The sequence below is a fragment of the Citrus sinensis genome, chromosome 8 (assembly GCF_022201045.2).
Source record: "Citrus sinensis cultivar Valencia sweet orange chromosome 8, DVS_A1.0, whole genome shotgun sequence".
NCBI lineage: Eukaryota > Viridiplantae > Streptophyta > Magnoliopsida > Sapindales > Rutaceae > Citrus > Citrus sinensis.
The window spans coordinates 20,475,293-20,499,814 of NC_068563.1; the positions used below are offsets into that span (position 1 = coordinate 20,475,293).

The 24,522-nt window shown below is 34.6% G+C and overlaps 3 protein-coding genes across 4 annotated transcripts; all 3 read right to left on the reverse strand.

Annotated features, from left to right (window-relative positions):
• Positions 1–2,362: 2,362 nt before the first annotated feature.
• LOC102625527 (LRR receptor-like serine/threonine-protein kinase FLS2) lies at positions 2,363–24,027 on the reverse strand. Of its 2 annotated transcripts, XR_008051326.1 has the most exons (5): positions 23,538–24,027; positions 22,236–22,601; positions 20,074–22,089; positions 19,530–19,960; positions 2,363–2,393 (listed from the first exon to the last, which is right to left on the reverse strand). XR_008051326.1 is itself a non-coding variant. In XM_052433025.1 (4 exons), the coding sequence occupies exons 1-4, from the start codon at positions 23,935–23,937 to the stop codon at positions 19,605–19,607; spliced, it is 3,138 nt and encodes a 1,045-aa protein (XP_052288985.1). In that variant the 5' UTR covers positions 23,938–24,027; the 3' UTR covers positions 19,511–19,604. The 2 variants fall into 2 exon arrangements, 1 of the variants encoding a protein (XP_052288985.1); XM_052433025.1 differs by lacking the exon at positions 2,363–2,393 and having other exon boundaries at positions 19,511–19,960.
• Positions 2,465–4,688, reverse strand: LOC107175365 (receptor kinase-like protein Xa21). Its single transcript, XM_052432753.1, has 2 exons — positions 2,934–4,688; positions 2,465–2,820 (listed from the first exon to the last, which is right to left on the reverse strand). The coding sequence occupies exons 1-2, from the start codon at positions 4,564–4,566 to the stop codon at positions 2,465–2,467; spliced, it is 1,989 nt and encodes a 662-aa protein (XP_052288713.1). The 5' UTR covers positions 4,567–4,688.
• On the reverse strand, positions 4,626–13,941 carry LOC112496520 (probable leucine-rich repeat receptor-like protein kinase At5g63930). Its single transcript, XM_052432754.1, has 8 exons — positions 13,779–13,941; positions 10,674–10,995; positions 9,349–9,479; positions 9,002–9,087; positions 8,758–8,863; positions 6,245–6,592; positions 5,074–5,439; positions 4,626–4,948 (listed from the first exon to the last, which is right to left on the reverse strand). The coding sequence occupies exons 1-8, from the start codon at positions 13,939–13,941 to the stop codon at positions 4,626–4,628; spliced, it is 1,845 nt and encodes a 614-aa protein (XP_052288714.1).
• Positions 24,028–24,522: the final 495 nt, after the last annotated feature.

Sequence of the window (24,522 nt, forward strand, 5' to 3'; positions counted from 1 at the left end):
GTCTTTTCCAAAAATAAAACAAAACCACTGCTCAAAATCAAACTGCATGTTCCAATTGCCTCCACATTTGAATGCATCTTGTTTTCAAAAAAAGATGCATTGCTCACTTTTCACTAGCTTCCTTAGGTTTTGCAAACCCTGCAAGGTATTTTTTACATGGATTGTAAAACCAGAATCAATCCACCATGTGTTATGATTAACATCAACCATATTAGATTCATAACAAATAAAAGAGATTGATTTACCTTTCTTCTCAAGCCATTTCTGAAATTTGGGGCAATCCTTCTTCTGTGTCATTTCTTTTTACAGAAAAAGCACTTGGATTGTTTTTTAATTTCTTCTTGGGGAGGTATGTTACCTTTCCCTTTCTTTTTGGCTTGAAGCTTGTTCTTTCCTTGTGTTACAGTATATGCACTTTCACCAGCTTCCATTACTAGCCTCCCTTCATCTTGAACACACATAATCATTAGTTCATTAATTGACCATTTATCCTTATGTGTGTTATATGAAATTTTGAAGGGTCCATAATGTTGTGGAATTGTATTCAGTATGTAATGCACAAGAAAGGTTTCGAACATATCAACCTCAAGAAGTTTCAACTGAGCCGCAATATCCCTCGTCTGTATAATGTGCTCACGCACACCTCTAATACTGATGAGCTTCATAGATGAAAACTTCATTATTAGGGTGTTTGAAAATGCCTCATTTGAAGTTACAAATTGTTCATCGATTGCCTTCAATAGTGCCCAGACATCATTATACTAATCGACTGAACTACGAATAGCAGCAGAGATTTTGGTATTTATGAACATCACACTGAGGCGATTAGATTGCTCCCATTTGTCATAAAGAGTAATATCAACTTCAGTGATATTATCATCAATAAGTGGTTCGTTTTTCCGAATAGCATAATCAATATCCATCCATCCTAAATGAGAAAGAATTCTCTCCTTTCAAACTTTATAATTATCACCATTTAACCCGAAAATATCACACTTGATTTCATAAAAACTTGCAGGTTGTACAACTACATTAAATTAAAACTCATGCTTATCATGTTTTACCGGTGTAAATCATGTTACAAAATATGAATCAAATGACATAAAACTTGCATGTGGGCTAAAGTTCTAATTCAAGTAGATTCACATATATCTTTATGATAAAACTATCAAATCATATTCCAATTCTTAATTCATGTGGGTATATTAAGAAAATAGTTTGATATTCTATCCTAATTAAACATACAAATATAACATAAATTCCTGTAGGAAAAAATACATTATATAAATATCTTTAATCACAATTAATGCCATTATATCATATGTGATCTAAAATATTTAATATATAATTATGCACAAATAAGGATGTTGTGGCTACTCCTTAATTGATTAAAATCATATCAGATCACGGGAAATTTTATTTTATCTTTGTGTATATTACAAAGAAAAGAAACACATCAAGACAAAGGTATAACATGCTCTGATACCAACTGTAAGGATACTTAAGTATGATTTCTAAATACAAACATAACATGCCCATAACAATTAAGAACGGAAGTTTAGAATCAAACCTCTAGCCACTGAAGTGTTTTGTTGCTGATTTTGATACTTCTAAAACCTCTATAATCAATAATGATGGTGTAGCATAAGTATTTTTTGTTTGATTATAGACCTCAGGGACCAAAATCATTTCCACCATCTCCTTTTAACATGTCATCTTTCCATCAAAGATGAAATGGTGAAAAAAGTTTGTTTTTAAGCCGTCATTAGAGTTGTTAGTTGGAATTTATTTCTCCAAACATGGCAAATTGAGCTCAATAAAATGTCAGTCCACATACTGGAAACTTCTTTTAGACGACACCTCAACAGCTAGGTGTGCAACAATTAATTCTAGTATGGAATCATGAATAGTCATTCCTTTGGTTGATACACAACCTTTTTTTTCTTGTATTTGAAGGAAATTTTTAGATCATTAGTCTTGAATCCAGAATATTAAAACGACAGAACAAATCATAATTATAAAATTACACGATTTTTGTATCTATTAGAATAAACTGAACAATTTTTGTTAGAAGTAATTAAGTATATTAATAATATATATGAACAAGTTGGGGAAATATATATCTGTTGAGAGTAGAATTTTGTTCTTGTAAGACAAAAATTCTAGCCTCTATGATCGCAGCTGCAAAGGAACTCTGTTCCAGAGGTTTGCTTAGGAGGGTTAGATTTATTACCAGGGCCAATTGGGCACATGATGAGGTGCAAATTTAGGAATATTATTGTCTATTATAAGATTAAAATATATGCACTTAGCCGTTTACAAAGTGATCAATTCATCACACGCGAAACAAATAAATGATCTACAAGTCATCGTAATTCGTTTCAATTTTCTAGCTGCGAGCTCACAACAAATACTTTACAAAGTCTATAAAGTTAATAAATAAATATACATGACAGACTTATTCTCAGACCATTTCAATATTGGCAAATAATAAGTCTCTAATTTTTATGAGTCTGCTTATAATTTCTTTTGTGTTGACCCTATTCTCAGGTGATTCGCTTGTACACTCCATTGCTAAACTCAAAACAGATGATGCACATGACTGCTTTGCAACATTAGCGTGTTCTTCATCTTCACTCAGTAGATTTGTATCCATGATATTCATCACCGCAGGTAACGAGTCGTTAATCCAACGCTTTATGCTCATTTCTCCAGTAAAAAATTCGTTTGTGGGTTTCATTCCTGTAAATACTTCCATCAACATAATCCCATAGTTGTACACATCACCTTTTATTGATACTTGTCCCTCTCTTCCATACTCTATAGATTGCATAAATTAAAACATCAGCATTCAATAATATTCTGCCAAGAAGATAATGAAAAACCAATACTAATCTAGCTTAATATTAACAAATATGAAGCTTAGAACAAACCTGGTGCAATGTAACCTATTGTGGCGAGTGTTTGTGTTTGTTTCATAGAGTCTTCTTCACTTAAGAGCTTTGCAATCCCAAAATCACTCAAATGTGCAACCATACTGTCGTCCAACAATACGTTGCTAGGCTTTATATCGCAATGGACAATAGGATTGGAATGACCAAAATGGAGATATTCTAAAGCTGATGCAACATCTATCATTATGCCCAATCTCTGAAAAATATCCAAATTAAAATTGCTAGCGTACATACAATCCTCCAGACTCCCTTTGGGCATGTACTCTAGTACCAATGCTTTGAAATTATGATTTGTACAACTGCTGATAATTTTGACCAAGTTTCTATGGCGAATAGTTTTTAATATTTCACATTCCGCATCGAAACTATTTAATGCTCCTTCCCGTTGTAAGTGAAATACCTTTATTGCAACCTCAATCCCATCTGGAAATCTGCCTTTATAAACCGAGCCATAACTTCCAATCCCAATGAGGTTTTCTTCACTAAATTGATCCGTTGCTCGCAAAAGCTCATCATGTGAGTATCTTCTCCACATCACTTGTGGTGACATACCAGCTTTAATGTGCGAAACCTCTGTGCTTCTTCTTTTACAACATCTGGTGATCAATCCAAATGTAAGAACCAGTATGACCGTAACAATGAACACAGTGCTCAAAGGCAAAACAACTCCTAGGAGAATAACTTGTTTCCTTGATTTTTTATGAGGACTACTTTTGCATAGTGGAACGTGCAGATAGGGTGAACCACACAACAAATCATTTCCTATAAATGATTCAGCTGAGAAGTTTGCAAAAGCTCCTCCTCTGGGAATCTCCCCTACTAGTTTGTTGAAAGAGAGATTTAGACTTTTGAGGTACAAGAGTTTCTCCAAAGATGCAGGAATAACACCCGAAAGATCATTATTAGATAAATCCAAGAATTCCAAGCTGACCAACTCACCAAAAGATTCTGGAATAGGACCTTGTAGTTTATTGTGTTCCAAGGAAAGATGTTGCAGATTTTTTAGGCCTATAATTGTGGATGGGATATTCCCCGATAAATTATTCCTTGACAAATATATGTCTACCACAGCTTTCAGGTTTTCAATCTCCAATGGAAGAGACCCATTTAAAGAATTTGATGAAAAGTCGAAGCCCAGTATATCTTCAAGGTTCCAAAAAGTTGAAGGTATGACAGAAGTCAACTCATTTGAACTCAGAGAGAGTATCCTTAGAGAGTTCAGATCACCTAAGCATGAAGGGATTGATCCTGAAAGCTTGTTGCGGTTCAAGTAAACCACATAGAGTCTAGAGAAATGGCAGAACTCCTGTGGGATTGGTCCTTCAAATTTATTATTTTGAAGATCCAAACCTTGGAGTTTCTTTAGTCTACCAAGTGTAATTGGTAGTGATCCACTCAAATTATTGTCTCCTAAACTCAGCGTTGTCAAGTTGATCAAGTTGCCAATCTCTTTAGGAATCCTGCCGTGAATGTTACATTTGTACATGTAGATTTCTTCCACAGAAACAGAAAGATTACCTATGGAACTTGGAAGGACACCATCCACAGGATTTTCCGCCAAAGCAATCACTTTTAAACTCTTGCAGTTTACCAAAGCAGAAAATAAGCTCATCAATTCGGAGGTTGAAAATGTCAAGTAGTTGCGTTCTAACCCAAGCCTCTTCAGGTTTCTTAAATGGCCCAATGCCTCAGAATAAGTCCTGAGAACGAGTTATATCCCAGCTCTAGGGCATAGAGCTTGGAAGCATTGAAAAAGAAACTTGGAATACTGCCACTTAAATTGTTAAGCCCCAAGTTCAATCCTTCGAGATTTGGAAGTCCAATTAAGTTCTTGCTAGATGGAAGATTTCCTGAGAGCGTATTATTGAAGAGGCTTAGTATTTTCAATGTTGAAATATTGAAGATTGTATCCGGGACAAAACCGACTAGGTTACTTTGATCAATCCCCAAAATCTCTAGATTACGTAGATTGCCGATTTCTTGTGGAATCTCACCTGCAAACATATACATAATTACATATTCTTATGCTAAATTTTGAATATTTATAAAGATTTGTAATAATTAATTTCGTCTACACATATGTTATAGATAATAGATGAGAAATAACCAGGGTACGTACCGTTCAAGTTGTTAAAGCCAAGATCGAGTGATTTCAGCTTGGTCGAGTTCCCAAGATCTCTTGGTAGACGGCCTGTGAATTGATTATATGACAATGAAACACTACTAAGCTCTTTACAGTGCCACAAATTGTTTGGAATTGGCCCTTTGAATTGATTGTAAGACACGTACAATCCTTTAAGACGTGGAAGGCCTGGACACATGTCATAAGGAAAGCTACCAGTTAGGCTATTATCTGAAAAATCCAAAGCAGTTGATATAAAAGAAAGATTGAAAATTGAAGCAGGAATGGTTCCTGTTAACAGGTTATTATTGAGCACTAACATTTCCAATTCTGCAAGATTGCCCAACTCCTCCGGAATTTCTCCTACAAATTAAATGAAGCAACATGTGTTAACAATATATTTAATTCAACTTAATTAGGATATAACAGCTATAGAGTGAAACATGTGATCTAGATACATAAATTGAGCACAAACCGATGCGGCATTATATCATGTGGTCTATGTAGTGTTTTTATTCAATCAATAACGTTATACCATGTTAGTTTGAATAAAAATAATTTATACAAAAAATTTATAGGTGTATGATTACTCATTACATAACACTAGTGATGGAACTAGTATTTTAATTTTGACAGGGGCTGTAAACTATATACATAAAGAGAATATAACATAAATTAAGAGGGCTGACAGTCATGACCATAACAGAGAAATTGTAGAACTACATAGGCCATAACAAAATTACATTAAATAAAGGGGCTCCAACATGAATATACGTATAAATTGGTAAATTTTCAATCAGCCCTTGTTTTCCTGAATATTATTCCAATTTCCGGCATAGGCTGCATAGGCCCCAAGCCTAGACACATAGTTCCGCCCCCTACACAACACTCTTGTGTATAATTGAGTAAGCTATAACATAATATCTATAAAATCTATAAATAAAAGTATACATAGAAATTGATAAAATTTTCATTTTAACCCCCAATTTGACTGTAATCTTTTCCAATCTGACCTCCAGGCCCTACACATAATTTTGCCCCTAAGTAATACTCTATGTGCATGTATCAATTAATAAAATCTATAGAGTGGAACATGTTATCTGGGAACGTAAATTTAAAAAGAAAATGAAAAATAAAACAAATAACACTTTGTGATTTTGATTTATACCTTGGAGTTTGTTATAGTCAAGATGTAACTCTTTAAGCTTGGTCAAATTGCCGATTTCTTTTGGTATAGTACCCGAAAACCAATTACGACTGAGAACAAGTGTTTGAAGCGAAGAAAGGTTTCCAAGATGAGAAGGGATGGTGCCAGCAAGGCCAAGATCAGAAATGGTCAAGGATGTGACTCTATTGCCATAGACATCACAAGTGATGCCCATCCAGCTACAAACGGAAGCATTTGAGGTCCAATTTTGAGCCAAAATATTGTTGGGATTATCATTGATCATATGAGCTTTTACGGAAAGAAGAGCATCTTGGTCTCTGGATATGTTTGCTGCAGCTGCCACAATAGCTGAGAAAAGAATCAAACAAGGGACAGAGATATGGATCGTTTCTCCCCATGTTAATTTTCCAAAGGACAAGCAAATGCTAATTAAGAACAAATAATGATACCCAATAATTTATAAGCAGCAGCTAAGTGGGAATGAATCTTTTTTAATTTACATTACCAGAGACCAAGACTAAGTCATCAGTTTTAATAAATGATCATCTTGTTTAGTCTATTCCACCTCCGTTAGTTGTCTATCAAAGGATAATAAAACCATGATGTGCCAATCACATTATTATTTTTATTAAACACAAATTTTTATCTTACAATTGGGTGGTGGTTAAGTAATTTTACTAACTATGAAATTCATCATCCAATAGATGAATGACACATAGTATTAGCTTCAAGTTGGGACTCAAACAGTGAGATCCCTAACATTATTGTTTTATTTTATTATTATTATTTTTTGTTAACGTATCATAATCGCACTCACTTACAAGGCCTATGTTTTCCTATTTATAAAATTCATATAATCGTAACCTTTAAATCTCAAGAAATTGTTGCAGAAAAATACAGTTTTTTAATTTTTTTTATAAAACATTTTAAGATCGCTCTCATACAATATATAAGAATTTGTAATTTAGAAATCGTATCTTGAAAATTTGATTTGACTTTTTCTGCTGAAGTGATTTAGGCTCCCCGATCACGATCTGTCACAACCACGCCTGTTAGATTACGATCCATCACCACTACGATTGTTAGATCACGAACTGTCACCAATGATTTTCCAGGTTATGACTCAGGTTTGATCTGCACTTGATGTGTGGGCGCCTTTATCACTACCAAAGCAACTAGCACAAGAAATTTTTTCTCTCAACAGTAAAGAGAAAAATCTTTTTCTCTGATGTGTATAAAGTGATTGCTCTATATCTTTTGGGTGAAAATAAACCCTTTTATATTTTTTTTCTAGTGGAAACCCTAGGCTCCATATTTATTTATTTTTTAATTCTATTAAATCCCTTTTGATTTAAATTAAAAAATAATTAAAACAAAAGTCACGTTACTTGTTCTTATGATATAGGGGGCCCTCCTTGTAAAATAACGCAAGGTCCCTTACACTCAAGTATATTAATGGAGCCTCTCACTAAATAATATATTTAGGCTTTTGACCCAAATAGCTGGTTATTTTGCTTATTAATCCAGTAGTGGTGCAGTCAATTAAATGAGCTAATCCAGTGATCATTTGGGAACATACAATAGTGGCTACAATAATTAGACCTGTAATTAAACTAGCCCAATTATTTAATTCCAAATCTACTCTACTAAAAGATTGGAATTGACCTCCATAATTGTATGCTCGAATAATAATTCGTCCCAAGTCACATTGATTTCTTTACTGTATAATACTTTGTACCACATCGTTAATTAAATCGATATCTCAAATATCCAATCAATTTAATAATATCTTGTTCCTTGATACTTATTGGTTTTCTCTAATGATCATTTTCAACATACTAAATATGTTGACACACTTTGGCCAGAGAATTCTATGATCAAGTGACAAAAACTCATCAAGAGATGTGTTGTACAAATTCTATATAACTCCAATACTCATAAATGCTTCCACCAAGATATCGGGTAATCTTAACCACAATTGTGTGTCGTGCCCATTGGTAACTCAAATGGAATAACAATTACAATCATGAAATCATAACTAACTCAAGATTAAGATTACAGTAAAATCAATGCCTATGAGATTTAATAAGTCTGACAGTCATTTCAAGGTTAATTAAATCTCATATGTGATCTTGTTCAATGTAGTCGTACTACATCAATAAATTCATATATTATTAAGACAAATCATTCAATGAATTCATTATAGTCTATGCCTAAATATAGTGCCCAACTTTATTTATTAACTGCGAACTAAATTTATTTAATCATAAGATAACTTATATTTATGTCTTCTTTGAATCCACATGGTGATCACATAAATACATATAATATGATTAAATGGACTTTAATCAAAATATTAATGCAATTAAGATATTTGAATAAAATACCTCATTAATATTATTAATAAGAAAAAATATTTATTACAATTAAATAAACACATATGCTTTTAAAGAGCATATTTTCCCAACAATCTCCCATTAGCTCTCAAAGCATATTTGGCATCTCACGCATGCCTGTGGATTCTAATTGCAAGTTAAAAGGTTTCCCAGGCATGGCCTTAGTAAAAGGATCTGCCAAGTTTTGCTGTGACTCAATCTGAGTAACCTCCCCATCACCTCTCTGCACTATATCCCTTATAAGATGATACTTGCTCTCAATATGTTTTTGTTTCTTGTGGTTCATTGGTTCCTTAGATTGAGCTACCACACCACTATTATCGTAAAATAGTTTAAGGGGTGCAGTTAGAGCAGGTACCACCTCAAGATCTTGTAGGAACTTGCGGAGCCATACAACTTCTTTTGCAGCTTCGGATGCAGCCACATATTCAGCTTCAGTTGTGGAGTCTGCGATACAAGATTATTTCACACTTCTCCAACTAATAGCTCCACTTCCCAATGTAAACACATAGGCGGAAGTTGATTTTCTGGAATCCTTATCTGACATAAAGTCAGAATTAGTATAACCCACTGGAATGAGTTCATCACCAGAATACACAAGCATTTAATTTTTAGTTCTTTTCAAATACTTCATTATATGCTTGACCGCAGTCCAGTGTTCAGGTCCAGGATTAGATTGATATTTGCTAATCATCCCTACCATAAAACAAATGTCTGGTCTAGTGCAAAGCATGACATATATGAGATTTCCCACAGCTTCTGCATAAGGAACTCGTCTCAATCTCTCTATCTCTTCAGATGTTTTAGGTGATTGATCCTTAAAGAATGCAATTCCATGTCTGAATGGTAATAAACCAGTATTGAAATTTTCCATACTAAATCTAGCCAATATCTTATCGATATATACTTCTTGAGATAAGGCTAAAGTTTTATTCTTCTGGTCTCGTAGTAACTTGATACCAAGAATATAACTTGCCTTTCCTAGGTCTTTCATATCAAATTGTTTTGCTAACGTTCTCTTTATTGTAGTCAATACTCCTATATCGTTTCTAATTAGGAGAATATCGTCTCCATAAAGAACTAGGAAGGCTACAGATTTTCCTTGAATTTTCTTGTACACACATGGTTCATCAATGTTTTGAATGAATCCAAACGATTTAATCGCTTGATCAAATCTGTTGTTCTATGACCGGAATGCTTACTTCAATCCATAAATGGATATCTGCAACTTACATATCATGTGTTCTTGGCCTTTTTGTATGAATCAATCTGGTTGCTGCATGTAGATGTCTTCTTCAAGATGCCCGTTAAGAAAGGAAGTCTTGACATCCATTTGCCAAATTGCATAATCTAGCACTGCATCAATAGAGAGCAGAATCCTAATGGATTTAAGCATAGCAACCGAAGAAAAAGTTTCCTCATAATCGATTCCCTCTTTCTGAGTAAACCTTTTGGCTACTAATCTTGCTTTAAATGTTTTCACCCTTCCGTCTATTCCTCTTTTTCTCTTGTAGATCCACTTACACCCTATAGGTTTTACCCAATTTGGTGCCTCTACAAGTTCCCAGACTTTATTGGAATACATAGATTCCATTTCTTGATTCTTGGATTTTTTCTAAAATTCAATATCTCTATTTATTAGAGCTTCGTTGTAGCTAGTAGGATCTTGTACATGTTCATCTGAGATAGCCATATGGGTTCTCCCAATGATATAACGCTTCTATAATCTTCATCCATTCATTCCATGTGTTGATATTTTTCTATGTAATTGTTTTGCCTCCTCATTGAGCTTGTTCCATCAGCTGACTGTAAATTGGTGTATCTCAGGAGCATGCCAATATGTCATTGAGGTCAGCTGTTGACTGGTCATGGCTATCATTTTCAACACCCTCTCTCAAACACGAGGTTTTGTCAAACACCTTGAATTAGCTTCTAAATCAGCTGAATTTGTAATAAGGCAATAGCTTAGTTAGAACATCAGCTATCTAATCTCTGCCTGCAACAAAATTAATTTCCAGTTCACTTCTAGCTACCTTGTCCCTAACAAAATGTAGGTCTCCAGTTCACTTCTAGCTACCTTGTCCCTAACAAAATGTAGGTCTATCTCAAAATGCTTAGTTTTTGAGTGAAAAATAGGATTGGTAGCTATTGCAGCTGCACTTGTGCTGTCACTCAGAATTGTTGGAGTTCTCTTCATCTCTATTTTCAGCTCACTTAGTAAGGAGCCAATCCATGTAAGTTCTGTAGTACATAGAGACATTGCTCTGTATTCTGATTCAGTAGTGGATCTAGCAGCTAAACATTGCTTTCTTGAGATTTCCACCCAGAAAAACACAATAGCCACTAACTGACCTCCTGTCATCCAAATCATTTGCCCAATTTGCATATGTGTAGGCTACTAGATAAAAGTACTCTGATTTCTTGAATTTTAAGCACGTGTTCATGGTGTTTTTGAGATATCTTAATACTCTTTTGCATGCTATCCAGTAAGGTTGCCTGGGATCAGACATGAATTGGCTAAGCTTGTTCACTGAATAGGTAAGCTCAGGCCTTGTGAGTACTGCATACTGCAGGCTGCCTATAACACTTCAGTACAGTGTGGGGTCATGAAATTTTCTCCTTCATTCTTCTTCAACTTTTCTATAGTACTGAAATGTGACTCAATTCTTTTACAGTTACCAATTTCTATTTTGGCAAGCAAATCTGTATATACTTGGTTTGAGACAGCATAATAGAGTTTTGATTTCTGTTCACCTGAATCCCCAGAAAGAAGTTTAGCTCTCCTAGATCCTTTAAGGCAAAAGCCTTGTTTAGATAACTGACTAACTCTTCAATATTGTTGCTGTTGTCACCAGTGATGATAATGTCATCAACATAAATGAGCAGTATAACTATCTCATATTTTGTCCTTTTGAAGAACAATGAGGTATCACACTTGGAGTTTTCAAATCCCCAAGAGTTCAAGGCACTTTTTAATTTTTCAAACCATGCCCTGGGGGCTCGTCTCCAACCATACAATGCTTTCTTTAATCTGCATATGTGATTAGGCTTGCTTTTGTCCACAAAACCTTCAGGCTGTGGCATGTAAACCATTTCTGTCAACTTACCATTCAAGAAAGCATTGTTTATATCTACCTACCTCAGCATCCAGTCATTGTTTACTGCCAAAGTAAAGATGATTCTAATTGTTGCAGCCTTAACAACTTGACTGAAAGTCTCTGTGAAATCAATACCTGGAATCTGCAGAAACCCCTTCACCACTAATTTGGCTTTGTATTGTTTATGGTTCCATCTGGATTTTCTTTCACTCTGTGCACCCATTTATTTCCAATTAATTTGTAGCTTGAGTCATTTGGTATCGAGGTCCATGTTTCATTCTTTATCAAGGCATTGTACTCATCTTTCATTACCTTTTTCCAACTTGGTTCTTTTAGGGCTTCTGAGGCATTTGAGGGTAATGTTGTCTGTGGTTGAGTGGAAATTTGGTACAATTTTGGTTTAAAGATCCCTGCCTTAGATCTTGTTACCATAGGATGTGATGGTACAACTCCTTTTGTATTGGGTACTGTGGCTGGGGATAAAGGTTGGTCATTTGATTGAAGCTGATGATTTGAATGAGGTGAAGGTAACTGATTATCTAGTATCATGTCAATGCTCAAATTCTGTTGTGTCTTACCTTGGTCAAGGTTCAAGGATTGTTCTGAAGTTTCAGAAGTTTCAAGAGAGTGGCTTTGATCAGCTGCTGACTGAGTGACTTGAGGAGTAACAAGAGAGAATGACACAACCTAAAATTTTTCTAAGAGAGTAATAAAATCAATCTGATTTGTGGACTCTTGTCTACTGAACTCGGGGTCATTAGAGAAAGGAAATGAGCTTTCATTGAATTTGACACTAGCAGAGATATATATTCTACCTGAGTGATGCATGCAAACATATCCCTTGTGACTTATACTTATCCCTAGCAGTGTGCACTTGGCAGTATGGAAATCAAACTTGTGCTTGTTGTATGGTCTCAAAATTTGGTAACATTCACACCTAAATACTTTGATTTGTGAGTAATTTGGGTTGTAGTGGTAGAGCAGCTCAAAAGGAGTTTTATTTCCAATGAAAGATGAAGTCAATCTGTTGATAATATAGGTAGCATAAGTGAAGACTTCTTGCTAGAATTTTAATGGCATTTTAGCTTGTGCTAGCAAGGTGAGACCAGTTTCCACCACATGTTTGTATTTTCTCTCAACCTTGCCATTTTGTTCATGTAGATAAGGACATGATTATCTCAATGCTATTCCCTCTTTGTCAAGAAATGGCTTAAATGGTTTGAAGTCTCCTCCCATGTCTGTTTGTAATGCTTTAATTTTCAGATTCAATTGGTTTTCAATTTGACTTTTAAAGGTTATGAATGTATTGAAAGCTTGGGATTTAGATGTCAAGGGAAACAGCCAGGTGTATCTTGTCATGTCATCTACAAAAGATATGTAGTATATGCATCCATGACTTGAAGGAATTGGTGCTGGTCCCCATAAGTCAGCATGAATCAATTCTAAAGACTTGCTGGTTTAGTTTCTCTGCTTTTGAAGTTTTGTTTAGATTGTTTTCCATACTGACATGCACAACAGAATGAAGGAGCATTATTCTTATTTAATTTGAACTGATTACAAGACAATAAGGTGCTTTTCAAAGCAATCTCATTTGGGTGCCTTAATCTGAGATGCCAGAGATCAATGTCTCTCAAAGCATCATTGCTTGATCTATCAGTTTCAGTGGACTCAACACTAACATTGTCTAACTTGACACTATTCAAATTAAACGACAGCATAGACATTGGATTGCTAATGCAATTTATTGACTTAGGCATGAAAGATGAAGACAAAATAGCAGTATAAGGAGTTTTGCTCCTACTCAGGTGAGTTGGCAAGCACAACAGCTCATAAAGCCCCTCTCTAGCCACTCATTTCACCAAAATTTTCCCTTGTCTCTCATCCTTGATAAAACACACAGATTTTTGAAATTCAATATCAATATCATTATCATGCAATAATCTGGAAATGCTAATGAGATATTTAGTGATGCTTAGCACATATAGTATGTCATTCAAGGCAATGTGTTTATGTGATATGAAATGGAAAGCATAGATTTACCAATATGAGAGATCAAGAGTTTTTCACCATTTCCAACAGCTAGTTTTTCATTACCTTGATACTCAGAGTTGATGTTTATGTTACCAAGGGCATTTGTCACATGGTTGGTGGCACCATTGTCCAAGTACCAGACTCCACTGTTTTGGCCATCAGTTGCAGCCATATATGCTCCTCTTGATTCTCTCTTTCGGCCTGGTTATGCTACATAATTCTTTTTAATCTGTGCCAGCATTCAGCAGCAGTGTGTCCCATTTTCCAGCAAATTTGACATGGTCCCTTTAGGACTGAGCCATCATCATTAGCCACAGCCTTGCCTTTCCCTTTGTCTTGAGGGTTTTGATTCCCTTGACCACTACCAGATCCATTGCCAGGGGTTCTGAAAACTATGCCAGGTTGGTGTTGATTTCTAGCCCCGTCATGTTTGTTCCAATTCCTTCTCCCATTTCTCATTTGTGCATAGTTTGCCTCTATAGTCCCTGAGCTTAGGTTGTGTTCTATTCTGTTTTCTTGGCTGAGAAGCATGCCATAGACTTCAGAATGTGAAGGACTTTCCTGCATTGAATTTATGCTAGCTACAATTGAGTCATATTCTGATCCCAAACCAGCAAATACACACATGATAAAGTCATCATCACTCATGTTACTTCCTACAGCCCTAAGTGCATTTAATATAGATTTCATTCTAGAGTAATATTCATGAATGGTTAGTGAGCCCTTTTTGGTGGTCTGGATTTGTGTTCTGAGGTGTAATATTCTAGCTCTAGTTCTTGCACCGAATTGGTTGGAAAGAGTTGTCCAAACCTCAAAGGAGGTAGAACAATCCACCACAGTGCCCAAAACTTCCTCACTGAGTGAAGACAACAACCAACTTAGGAGAATGTGGTCATGTTTCTTCCAGACTTGGTATTCAGGGTTAGATGTGGTGACTATTGTTTGATCTTGTCCAAGGTTTATCAAGACTCTAAGAGGGCAGATATGGCTGCCATCTATGAAACCCTCAATCTCATTTGTTCTAATGCTGGAAATCACTTGTGATCTCCAGAGCATGAAATTATTTTGATTTAGCTTGATAGGAGTTGTGAATACATAGGTGCTGCTAGTGATGTGTTGAGTGGGTGAAGGTGTGTTATGACCCGGATTTTGTTCAATATTTTGAGAGGTGTTTTGATTTTCATTTTGATTCAAGTTGCCCATCTAATCATTTTGGTTCACATTTGCTTGTGTGCTGCTACTGCTTGCCATAGCTTGAAGAAGGCTCTGACACCAACTTGAATTCGTTAAGAATTGCTTTTCTTGGGCAAGCAGAGCATAAAACCAGAGGCTATTATATTTTAATCAACTTGAATTAATTGAAAAGTTTACAGGCGTTTGTTTATATACACAAAGGAACAAAAATGACAGCTAGCTAAGGATAACAATTTCAGATAAAACAAACAAAATTCATAAATGATCAGCCAATGATATAATGCTTCTAGAATCTTCATCCATTCATTCCATGTGTTGATATTCTTCTGTGTAACTGTTTTGCCACCTCATTGAACTTGTTCCATCAGCTGACTGTAAATTGGTGTAACTCAGGTGGCATGCCAATGTGTCATTGAGGTCAGTTGTTGACTGGTCATGACTGCCATTTTCAACAATCACTGCAAGCATTGTAATAAGATCTTTAGCTTCCTTAGATATCCATTTACCGAATCAAATTGTGAGAAAATACTAAACACACTTTGGATTATACTCATGTTTTGAAAGGTAAAATATTATTGTCTGAGATAAAATTAATTTTGTAAAATTTAAAATCTTCTCTAAATAATTTAAAAAGTATTCAAACTAATGGGTTGTGAAGGAAAAGACAGAAGTAGAAGAGATAAATTAAATAAAAACTAAAAAGTAGGAGCGGTCATTTAACACAACATTTTATCTCATGATAAATCGAGCTACTTGTATTTACAAATTAAAAATCAATGAAAATCTCCCAAATTAATTCTTTAATTTCACAAATTTAGATATCAATGGACTCAATCTCAACTCTCTTTTCATATGTATGAATAAGAAAATAGTTTAATATTTGAACATTACATATAATTCCTGATTTAAAATTTAAATCCTTTTAAATATGACATTGATTACTAATGACCATATGTGAGGTTGTCATTGTTGTGCCTGTGTATGTATATATATAATTTTTCTCTAATGAAAATATTCACACTTTGTTAAAGTGAGAGTGCACATTAAAATATAAATAAATACAGATTTCAATATATCGGAATCTGTGTTTTTTTTTTTTTTTAGTATATTGAAATATGTATTTTTTTAATATGTTATTAGCATTTTCACTTAAAGTGAGAATGTCCTCGCTGAAAAATTATTTTATATATATACTAAATTTGTTAAAATTCAAAAAAATTATTAAGGCATAAGCTATTAAAATATATAATTTAATAATTTTCTCCCATTGTAATAAATTCTAAGCTCCTAAATCATATCAATACTCTCTCTTTCATACATAAATGATACTCAAATTTTATTAAAGAAATAAAAGACAGAGAATCACGAGATCAATTACTTGACGAAGCAATATATGGGTACATGACCAAAATCATTAGGTACATGACCAAATTAATAAAACTACGAGTAAAATATATCTTTCTTTCTTTTTTTTTTAATTTCTAAACCAATTATCGCCAGTAATTTTTTGGACCGAGGAGCATCCTGACGGACCCGGCATCCAAAACCAAAATTATATATGACAGAAACAGAGTGACACTTTGAACCGCCAAACTCTTCTACTCTGGTCTAAATCTCCATGCAAATGAACACACACACAGGTACTCTCATCTCTGTCTAACTATTATCTTTACTCTCTTGTTGCCACATGAGTCTGCATGAGAATTGAAAATTCCAAAACCATTGACAATGGCATTAATTTCATCAACAGACTTATGCTTAATTTTGTTTCAATTAGTTGTTAGCCTTTAGTTGAGCCGTTTTTAACCAAAAAAATGGGGGGGGGGGGGGGGGGCATGACCACTACAAGCACTGTAATAAGTATCCATTTACCGAATCAAATTGTGAGAAAATACTAAACACACTTTGGATTATACTCATGTTTTGAAAGGCAAAATATTATTGTCTGAGATAAAATTAATTTTGTAAAATTTAAAATCTTCTCTAAATAATTTAAAAAGTATTCAAACTAATGGGTTGTGAAGGAAAGGACAGAAGTAGAAGAGATAAATTAATTAAAAAGTAAAAAGTAAGGAGCGGTCATTTAATACAACATTTTATTTTCAATAAAATTGCCCTCGGCAGCCGAGGTTCATTCGAGAAGATAAAGTTTATGTAATGAAATTTGAAAATAGGAATTTTTTTTCCTAATTAATCAAAATGAATTGTTGTACTGTACCTAATTCATTTCGATTGTCGTAGTGTACCCATCACTAAGCATCACTAATTAAGATACAGCAAAGGATATTATTCATACAACAATGTTACTGTAGCACACAACACAACAATACTATTTATGCTATAGTACTGCCATTTCTCTCATGGTGGTGTTTTGTTGATTGTCAAATATTATTATTCATATTTCATTGTTTCATTGTTGGGGCACTTATGGGCATGTGATATCACGGTTTGTAGAAATGCTCAATCTCAGTTGAGTGCAGCAGCAGCAGCAGATGCAGTGAAGCAACTGATTCCAGAATCGGCAGATCATGACTAGCTTCCACCTCAACGCTGTGGATTATCAAAGCATGCCTCAGGGTCTTCTCTACAGACAGAGCGGCACTTGCACAACCAAACACTTGTACACACATCCTAGTCTTATAGTTTTTTTTTTTTTTAATATTGCGTGGTAAATCTAGTTACTTGTGCTTTCAACATTGGATGATAAAGCGAGCTACTTGTATTTACAAATTAAAAATCAATTAAAATCTCCTAAGTTAATTATTTAATTTCGCAAATTTAGATATGAGTGGACTCAATCTCAACACTCTTTTCATATGTATGAATAAGAAAATAATTTATTGTTTGAATACTATAGATGGTTCCTTATAATTTAAAATTTATATCCCTTCAAATATGACATTGATTACTAATGACCACATGTAAGGTTATCGTTGACATTGATTACTAATGACCATATGTGAGGTTGTCTTTGTAGTTGTGTGTGTGTAGTCTTTCTCTAGTAAGAGTACCTAAGGGTGCACATTAAAATACAAAAAAAAAAAAATTAGATTTCAATATATAGGAGATTGTGCTTTTTAGAAGTGAAGATGCCTTTATTAGAGAATTATTATTATTATTATTATTATTATTATTATTATTATATCCCATTTAAGATTCTAAATTTGTTAAAGTTCGGGAAATTTCTTAAGTCATAATGTTATTAAAATATATTACCTAACAGTTTTCTCGGACTTTAATAAAGTCGAAGTTCTTAAACTAGATCAATACCCTCTCCCTCTTTCATACATAAATGATACTCAAATTTTGTTAAAGAAAAAAAAAAAGAGAGAGAAATACAAGATCAATTACTTGATGAACCAATATATATGGGTGGAACTAGACTTTCTCAAGAATATTCTTTTTTAATTAAAACAAAAGGATCATCCCACCCATCACAATCATTAAGAAAATATATCTTCTTCTTTTTTAATTTCTAAACCAATTATCGACAGTAATTTTTCGGACCGAGGAGCATTCTGACCGACCCGGCATCCAAAACCAGAGTCTTGACCATGGGTTTCGTTATCCAAAACTAAAGAAACACAAACAGAGTGATAAAACGACGGCCACTGCTGCGTTGTTACTTCTTATTTCTGCCAATTCGAAGTCTCGCTGAGAGTGAACAGACACAAATTCGCCTAAGCCATACTTAGAGCTCTAGCAATTAAGCTGGCAACAACCGCTACAAGCATTGCTTTGGACTACTGCTGCTTGATACTGCCGACTCCTATTACTTGTGAAGATGTTGACATAATGCCATCGTTGGCTTCTAAGATTGCTGCTCTAATCAACTGAGAGCGTTTTGAATAGTCCCCGCTGTTGGCTGTTTCTGCTGTTGACTGATTACTGGTGATCTCAGATGGTTGGCAGAAAACACAAAAGAGGAGAGAATACAGAAGCGGATCGTGCCCTTTAAGTCGCATGTTGCTTTCTACCACATCGTTTCAAACGAAGTTTTACTATAATATTTCTCTAGTTTGGACTTGGTATGTAATTAATTCTAGTATGGAATCATGAATAGTCATTGCTTTGGTCAAAACACGGCCTGATCTTTTCCTTGTACATGAAGGGAATATTTAGATTGTTATTCTTTCATCCAGAATAAGGACATGAAAGAGCAAATCAGATTTATAAAATTACGCGATTTTTGTATCTATTAGAGTAGACCGAACAATTTTTGTCAGAAGTAATTATGTATATTGACAGTATAGCTGAACAGGTTGGGGAAATATATATCTGTTGAGAGAAGACTTGTTCTCGTAAGACAAAAATTCTAGCCTCTATGCTTGCAGCTGGAGGGGCCTCTGTTTCTGAACGGGAATATTGTTTCAGCAGGCTTTCTTAGAATGGTTGGATTCGTTACTGGGGCAAATTGGACACATGATGAGGTGCAAATTTAGGAATATTTTTGTCTCATATAAGATAAAAAATATATGCACGTAGCCGTTTACAAAGTGATCAATTCATCACACACGAAACAAATAATTGATCTGCAAGTCATCGTAATTCGTTTCAATTTTCTACCTGCGAGCTCACAACATTCAAATACTTCACAAAGTCTACAAAGTTTATAAATAAATATACGTAACAGACTTATTCTCAGACCATTTCAATATTGGCAAATAATAAGTCTCTAATTTTTATGAGTCTGTTTATAATTTCTTTTGTGTTGACCCTATTCTCAGGTGATTCGCTTGTACACTCCATTGCTAAACTCAAAACAGATGATGCACATGACTGCTTTGAAACATTAGCGTGTTCTTCATCTTCACTCAGTAGATTTTCATCCATGATATTCATCACCGCAGGTAACGAGTCGTTAACCCAACGCTTTATGCTCATTTCTCCAGTAAAAAATTCGTTTGTGGGTTTCATTCCTGTAAATACTTCCATCAACATAATCCCATAGCTGTACACATCACCTTTTATTGATACTTGTCCTTCTCTTCCATACTCTATAGATTGCATAAATTAAAACATCAGCATTCAATAATATTCTGCCAAGAAGATAATGAAAAACTAATACTAATATTGTTTAAAATTAACAAATATGAAGCTTAGAACAAACCTGGTGCCATGTAACCTATCGTGGCGAGTGTTTGTGTTTGTTTCATAGAGTCTTCTTCACTTAAGAGCTTTGCAATCCCAAAATCACTCAAATGTGCAACCATACTGTCGTCCAACAATACGTTGCTAGGCTTTATGTCGCAATGGACAATAGGATTGGAATGACCAAAATGGAGATATTCTAAAGCTGATGCAACATCTATCATTATGCCCAATCTCTGAAAAATATCCAAATTAAAATTGCTAGCGTACAAACAATCCTCCAGACTCCCATTCGGCATGTACTCTAGTACCAATGCTTTGAAATTATGATTTGTACAACTGCTGATAGTTTTGACCAGGTTTCTATGGCGAATAGTTTTTAATATTTCACATTCCGCATCGAAACTATTTAATGCTCCTTCACGTTGTAAGTGAAATACCTTTATTGCAACCTCAATCCCATCTGGAAACCTGCCTTTATAAACCGAGCCATAACTTCCAATCCCAATGAGGTTTTCTTCACTAAATTGATCCGTTGCTCGCAAAAGCTCATCATGTGAGTATCTTCTCCACATCACTTGTGGTGACATATCAACTTTAATGTGTGAAACCTCTGTGCTTCTTCTTTTACTACATCTGGTGATCAATCCAAATGTAAGAGCCAGTATGACTGTAACAACGAACACAGTGCTCAAAGGCAAAACAACTCCTAAGAGAATAACTTTTTTCTTTGATTTTTTCTGAGGGCTACTTTTGCAAAGTGGGACTTGTGGATGGGGTGAACCACACAACAAATCATTTCCTATAAATGATTCAGCTGAGAAGTTTGCAAAAGCTCCTCCCCTAGGAATCTCTCCTACTAGTTTATTGAAAGAGAGATTTAGACTTTTGAGGTACAAGAGTTTCTCCAAAGACGTAGGAATAACACCGGAAAGATTATTATTAGATAAATCCAAGAATTCCAAGCTTATCAACTCACCAAAAGATTCTGGAATAGGACCTTGTAATCTATTGTGTTTCAAGGAAAGACTTTGCAAATTTTTTAGGCCTACAATTGTGGTCGGGATATTCCCCGATAAATGATTCCTTGACAAATATATGCTTACCACAGCTTTCAGATTTCCAATCTCCAATGGAAGAGACCCATTTAAAGAATTTGATGAAAAGTCGAAGCGCAGTATATCTTCAAGGTTCCAAAAAGTTGAAGGTATGACAGAAGTTAACTCATTTGAACCCAGAGAGAGTATCCGTAGAGAGTTCAGATCACCTAAGCATGAAGGGATTGATCCTGAAAGCTTGTTGCGGTTCATGTAAAACTTATAGAGTCTAGAGAAATGGCAAAACTCCTGTGGGATTGGTCCTTCAAATTTATTATTTTGAAGATCCAAACCTTGGAGTTTCTTTAGTCTACCAAGCGTCATTGGAAGTGATCCACTCAAATTATTGTTTGCTAAACTCAGCGTTGTCAAGTTGATCAAGTTGCCAATCTCTTTAGGAATCCTGCCGTGAATGTTACATTTGTACATGTATATTTTTTCCACAGAAACTGAAAGATTACCTATGGAACTTGGAAGGACACCATCCACAGGATTTTCCGACAAAGCAATCTCTTTTAAACTCTTGCAGTTTACCAAAGCAGAAAAGAAGCTCATCAATTCGGAGGTTGAAAATGTCAAGTAGTTGCGTTCTAACCGAAGCCTCTCCAGGTTTCTTAATTGGCCCAATGCCTCAGGAATAAGTCCTGAGAAGGAATTATATCCCAGCGCTAGGGTATAGAGCTTGGAAGCATTGAAAAAGAAACTTGGAATACTGCCACCAAAATTGTTAAGCCCCAAGTTCAATCCTTCGAGATTTGGAAGTCCAATTAAGTTCTTGCTAGATGGAAGATTTCCTGAGAGCGTATTGTTGAAGAGGGTTAGTATTTTCAATGTTGAAATGTTGAAGATTGTATCCGGGATAAAACCAATTAGGTTGTTTTGATCAATCCCCAAAATCTCTAGATTACGTAGATTGCCGATTTCTTGTGGAATCTCACCTGCAAACATGTACATAATTACATATTGTTATGCTAAATTTTGAACATTTCTGAAGATTTGTAATGATTAATTTCGTCCATATATATGTACTTTAGAAAAAACTATGTGTTATAGATAATAGATGATAAATAGCCGGGGTACGTACCGATCAAGTTGTTAAAGCCAAGAAAGAGTGTTTTAAGCTTGGTCGAGTTCCCAAGATCTCTTGGTATACGGCTTGTGAATTGATTAAATGACAATGAAACAGTACTAAGCTCTTTACAGTGCCACAAATTGTTTGGAATTGGCCCTTTGAATTGATTGTAAGACACGTGCAATCCTTTAAGACGTGGAAGGCCTTCACACATGTCATCAGGAAAGCTACCGGTTAGGCTATTATTTGACAAAACCAAACCAGTTGATATGGAAGAAAGATTGAAGATTGAAGCAGGAATGGTTCCTGTTAACAAGTTATTATTTAGCACTAACACTTCCAATTCTGCAAGATTGCCCAACTCCTCAGGAATTTCTCCTACAAATTAAATAAAGCAACATGTGTTAACAATATATTTACCATTCAACTTAATCAAAATATAACAGCTATAGAGTGAAACATGTTATCTAGGCACATAAATTTAGCACAAACTGATACAGCATTATATCATGTGGCTTATGTAGTTTTTCATTCAACCAATCATGTTATGTCAAGTTAATTTGTATAAAAATAATTTGTAAAAGAATTTATAGATGTATCATTACTCATTTACATAACACTATTGATGGAACTAGTATTTTAATTTTGACAAGAGCTGTAAACTATTTACTTAAAGTGAATGTAACATAAATTAAGTGGGCTGATAGTCATGACCATAATAGAGAAATTATAAAACTATATGTGTTGTAACAAAATTAAATTAAATTAATGGGGCCAAAAAATATATAAGCATATAGTTTGGTAAATTTTCAAGCAGCCCTTGTTTTCCTGAATATCTTTCCAGCATAGGCCCCAAGCCTAGACAGATAGCTCCGCCCCTCACACAACACTTGTGTATAATTGAGTAAGCCATAACAGTAATATCTATAAAATCTAGGCAAATGTTATGTTACAATTAATGTAACATACACACTCAACAACAACCACATAAATTATGTGGGCCCATCATTTGTGTGGTTGTTGTTGAGTGTGTATGTTACATTAATTGTAACATAGGGGCTCCCTAAAATCTATGAATAAAAGTATGCATAGAAATTGATAAAATTTTCATTTTAATTTGCCTGAAATCTTTTCCAATCTGACCTCAAGGCCCTACACATAATTTTGCCCCTACATATTACTCTATGCGTATGTGTCAATTAATTCAATTAGTAAAATCTATAGGCTGGATTGCTGGAACATATTATCTGGCAACGTAAATTAAAAAGAAAATAAAAAATAAAACAAATAACACTTTGTGATTTTGATTTATACCTTCGAGTTTGTTATAGGGAAGACGTAACTCTTTAAGCTTGGTCAAATTGCCGATTTCTTTTGGTATGGTAACCGAAAACCAATTATGACTGAGAACGAGTGTTTGCAGCGAAGAAAGGTTTCCAAGATAGGAAGGGATGGTGCCTGTAAGGCCAAGATCAGGAATGGTCAAGGATGTGACTCTATTGCCATAGACATCACAAGTGATGCCCATCCAGCTACAAACGGAAGTATTTGAGGTCCAATTTTGAGCCAAAATATTGTTGGGATTATCATTGATTATATGAGCTTTTACGGAAAGAAGAGCATCTTGGTCTCTGGATATGTTTGCTGCAGCTGCCACAATAGCTGAGAAAAGAATCAAACAAGGGACAAAGAGATATGGATCGTTTCTCCCCATGTTGATTTTCCAAAGAACATGCAAATGCTAATTAAGTATAAATAATGATACCCAATAATTTATAACGAGCAGCCAAGTTGGAATGCATCTTTTTTAATTTACAATACCAGAGACCAAGTACCCAGTTTTTAGGACTTGACTAGCTTACAGAATCTGTAAGCTACAGACTGCAGCATCAGCCGTTGGATGTCCCCAGTTTTAATAAATGATCATCTTGTTTAGTTTATTCCACCTCCGCTAGTTGTCTATCAAATGATAATTAATCTATGATGTGCCAATCACAGTATTATTTTTATTAAACACAAATTGTTATCTTACAATTGAGTGGTGGTTAAGTAATTTTAGTTATTATGAAATACATCATTCAATAAATGAGTGATATATAATATTAAAATTCAAGTTGAGATTCAAATGGTGAAATCCTTAACATTATTTTTTTTTTTTTTTTTTTTGGTTAATGTATCATAATCTCTCTAGTTAGAAGGCCCATGTTTTCCTATTTATAAAATTCATACCTTGTAACCTTTAAATCTCAAGAATTCAAATCTGACAGACAGCTCGGCATTGAGATACTGCAAAAGATAC

Coding starts and splice junctions, on each gene's coding strand:
- LOC102625527 (XM_052433025.1), bottom strand. CDS start 23,937: ATGGGGAGAAACGATCCATATCTCTTTGTCCCTTGTTTGATTCTTTTC. Junction 22,602..23,537: donor TCCCTATAACAAACTCGAAG/GTATAAATCAAA, acceptor TTTAATTTGTAG/GAGAAATTCCTGAGGAGTTG. Junction 22,090..22,235: donor TGGCTTTAACAACTTGATCG/GTACGTACCCCG, acceptor ACATGTTTGCAG/GTGAGATTCCACAAGAAATC.
- LOC112496520 (XM_052432754.1), bottom strand. CDS start 13,941: ATGGCTGCAACTGATGGCCAAAACAGTGGAGTCTGGTACTTGGACAAT. Junction 10,996..13,778: donor ACTCTTGATCTCTCATATTG/GTAAATCTATGC, acceptor TTTGGATGACAG/GAGGTCAGTTAGTGGCTATT. Junction 5,440..6,244: donor TGACTATAACAAACTCCAAG/GTATAAATCAAA, acceptor TTTAATTTGTAG/GAGAAATTCCGGAGGAGTTG.
- LOC107175365 (XM_052432753.1), bottom strand. CDS start 4,566: ATGAGCTTATTTTCTGCTTTGGTAAACTGCAAGAGTTTAAAAGTGATT. Junction 2,821..2,933: donor AATAGGTTACATTGCACCAG/GTTTGTTCTAAG, acceptor TGCAATCTATAG/AGTATGGAAGAGAGGGACAA.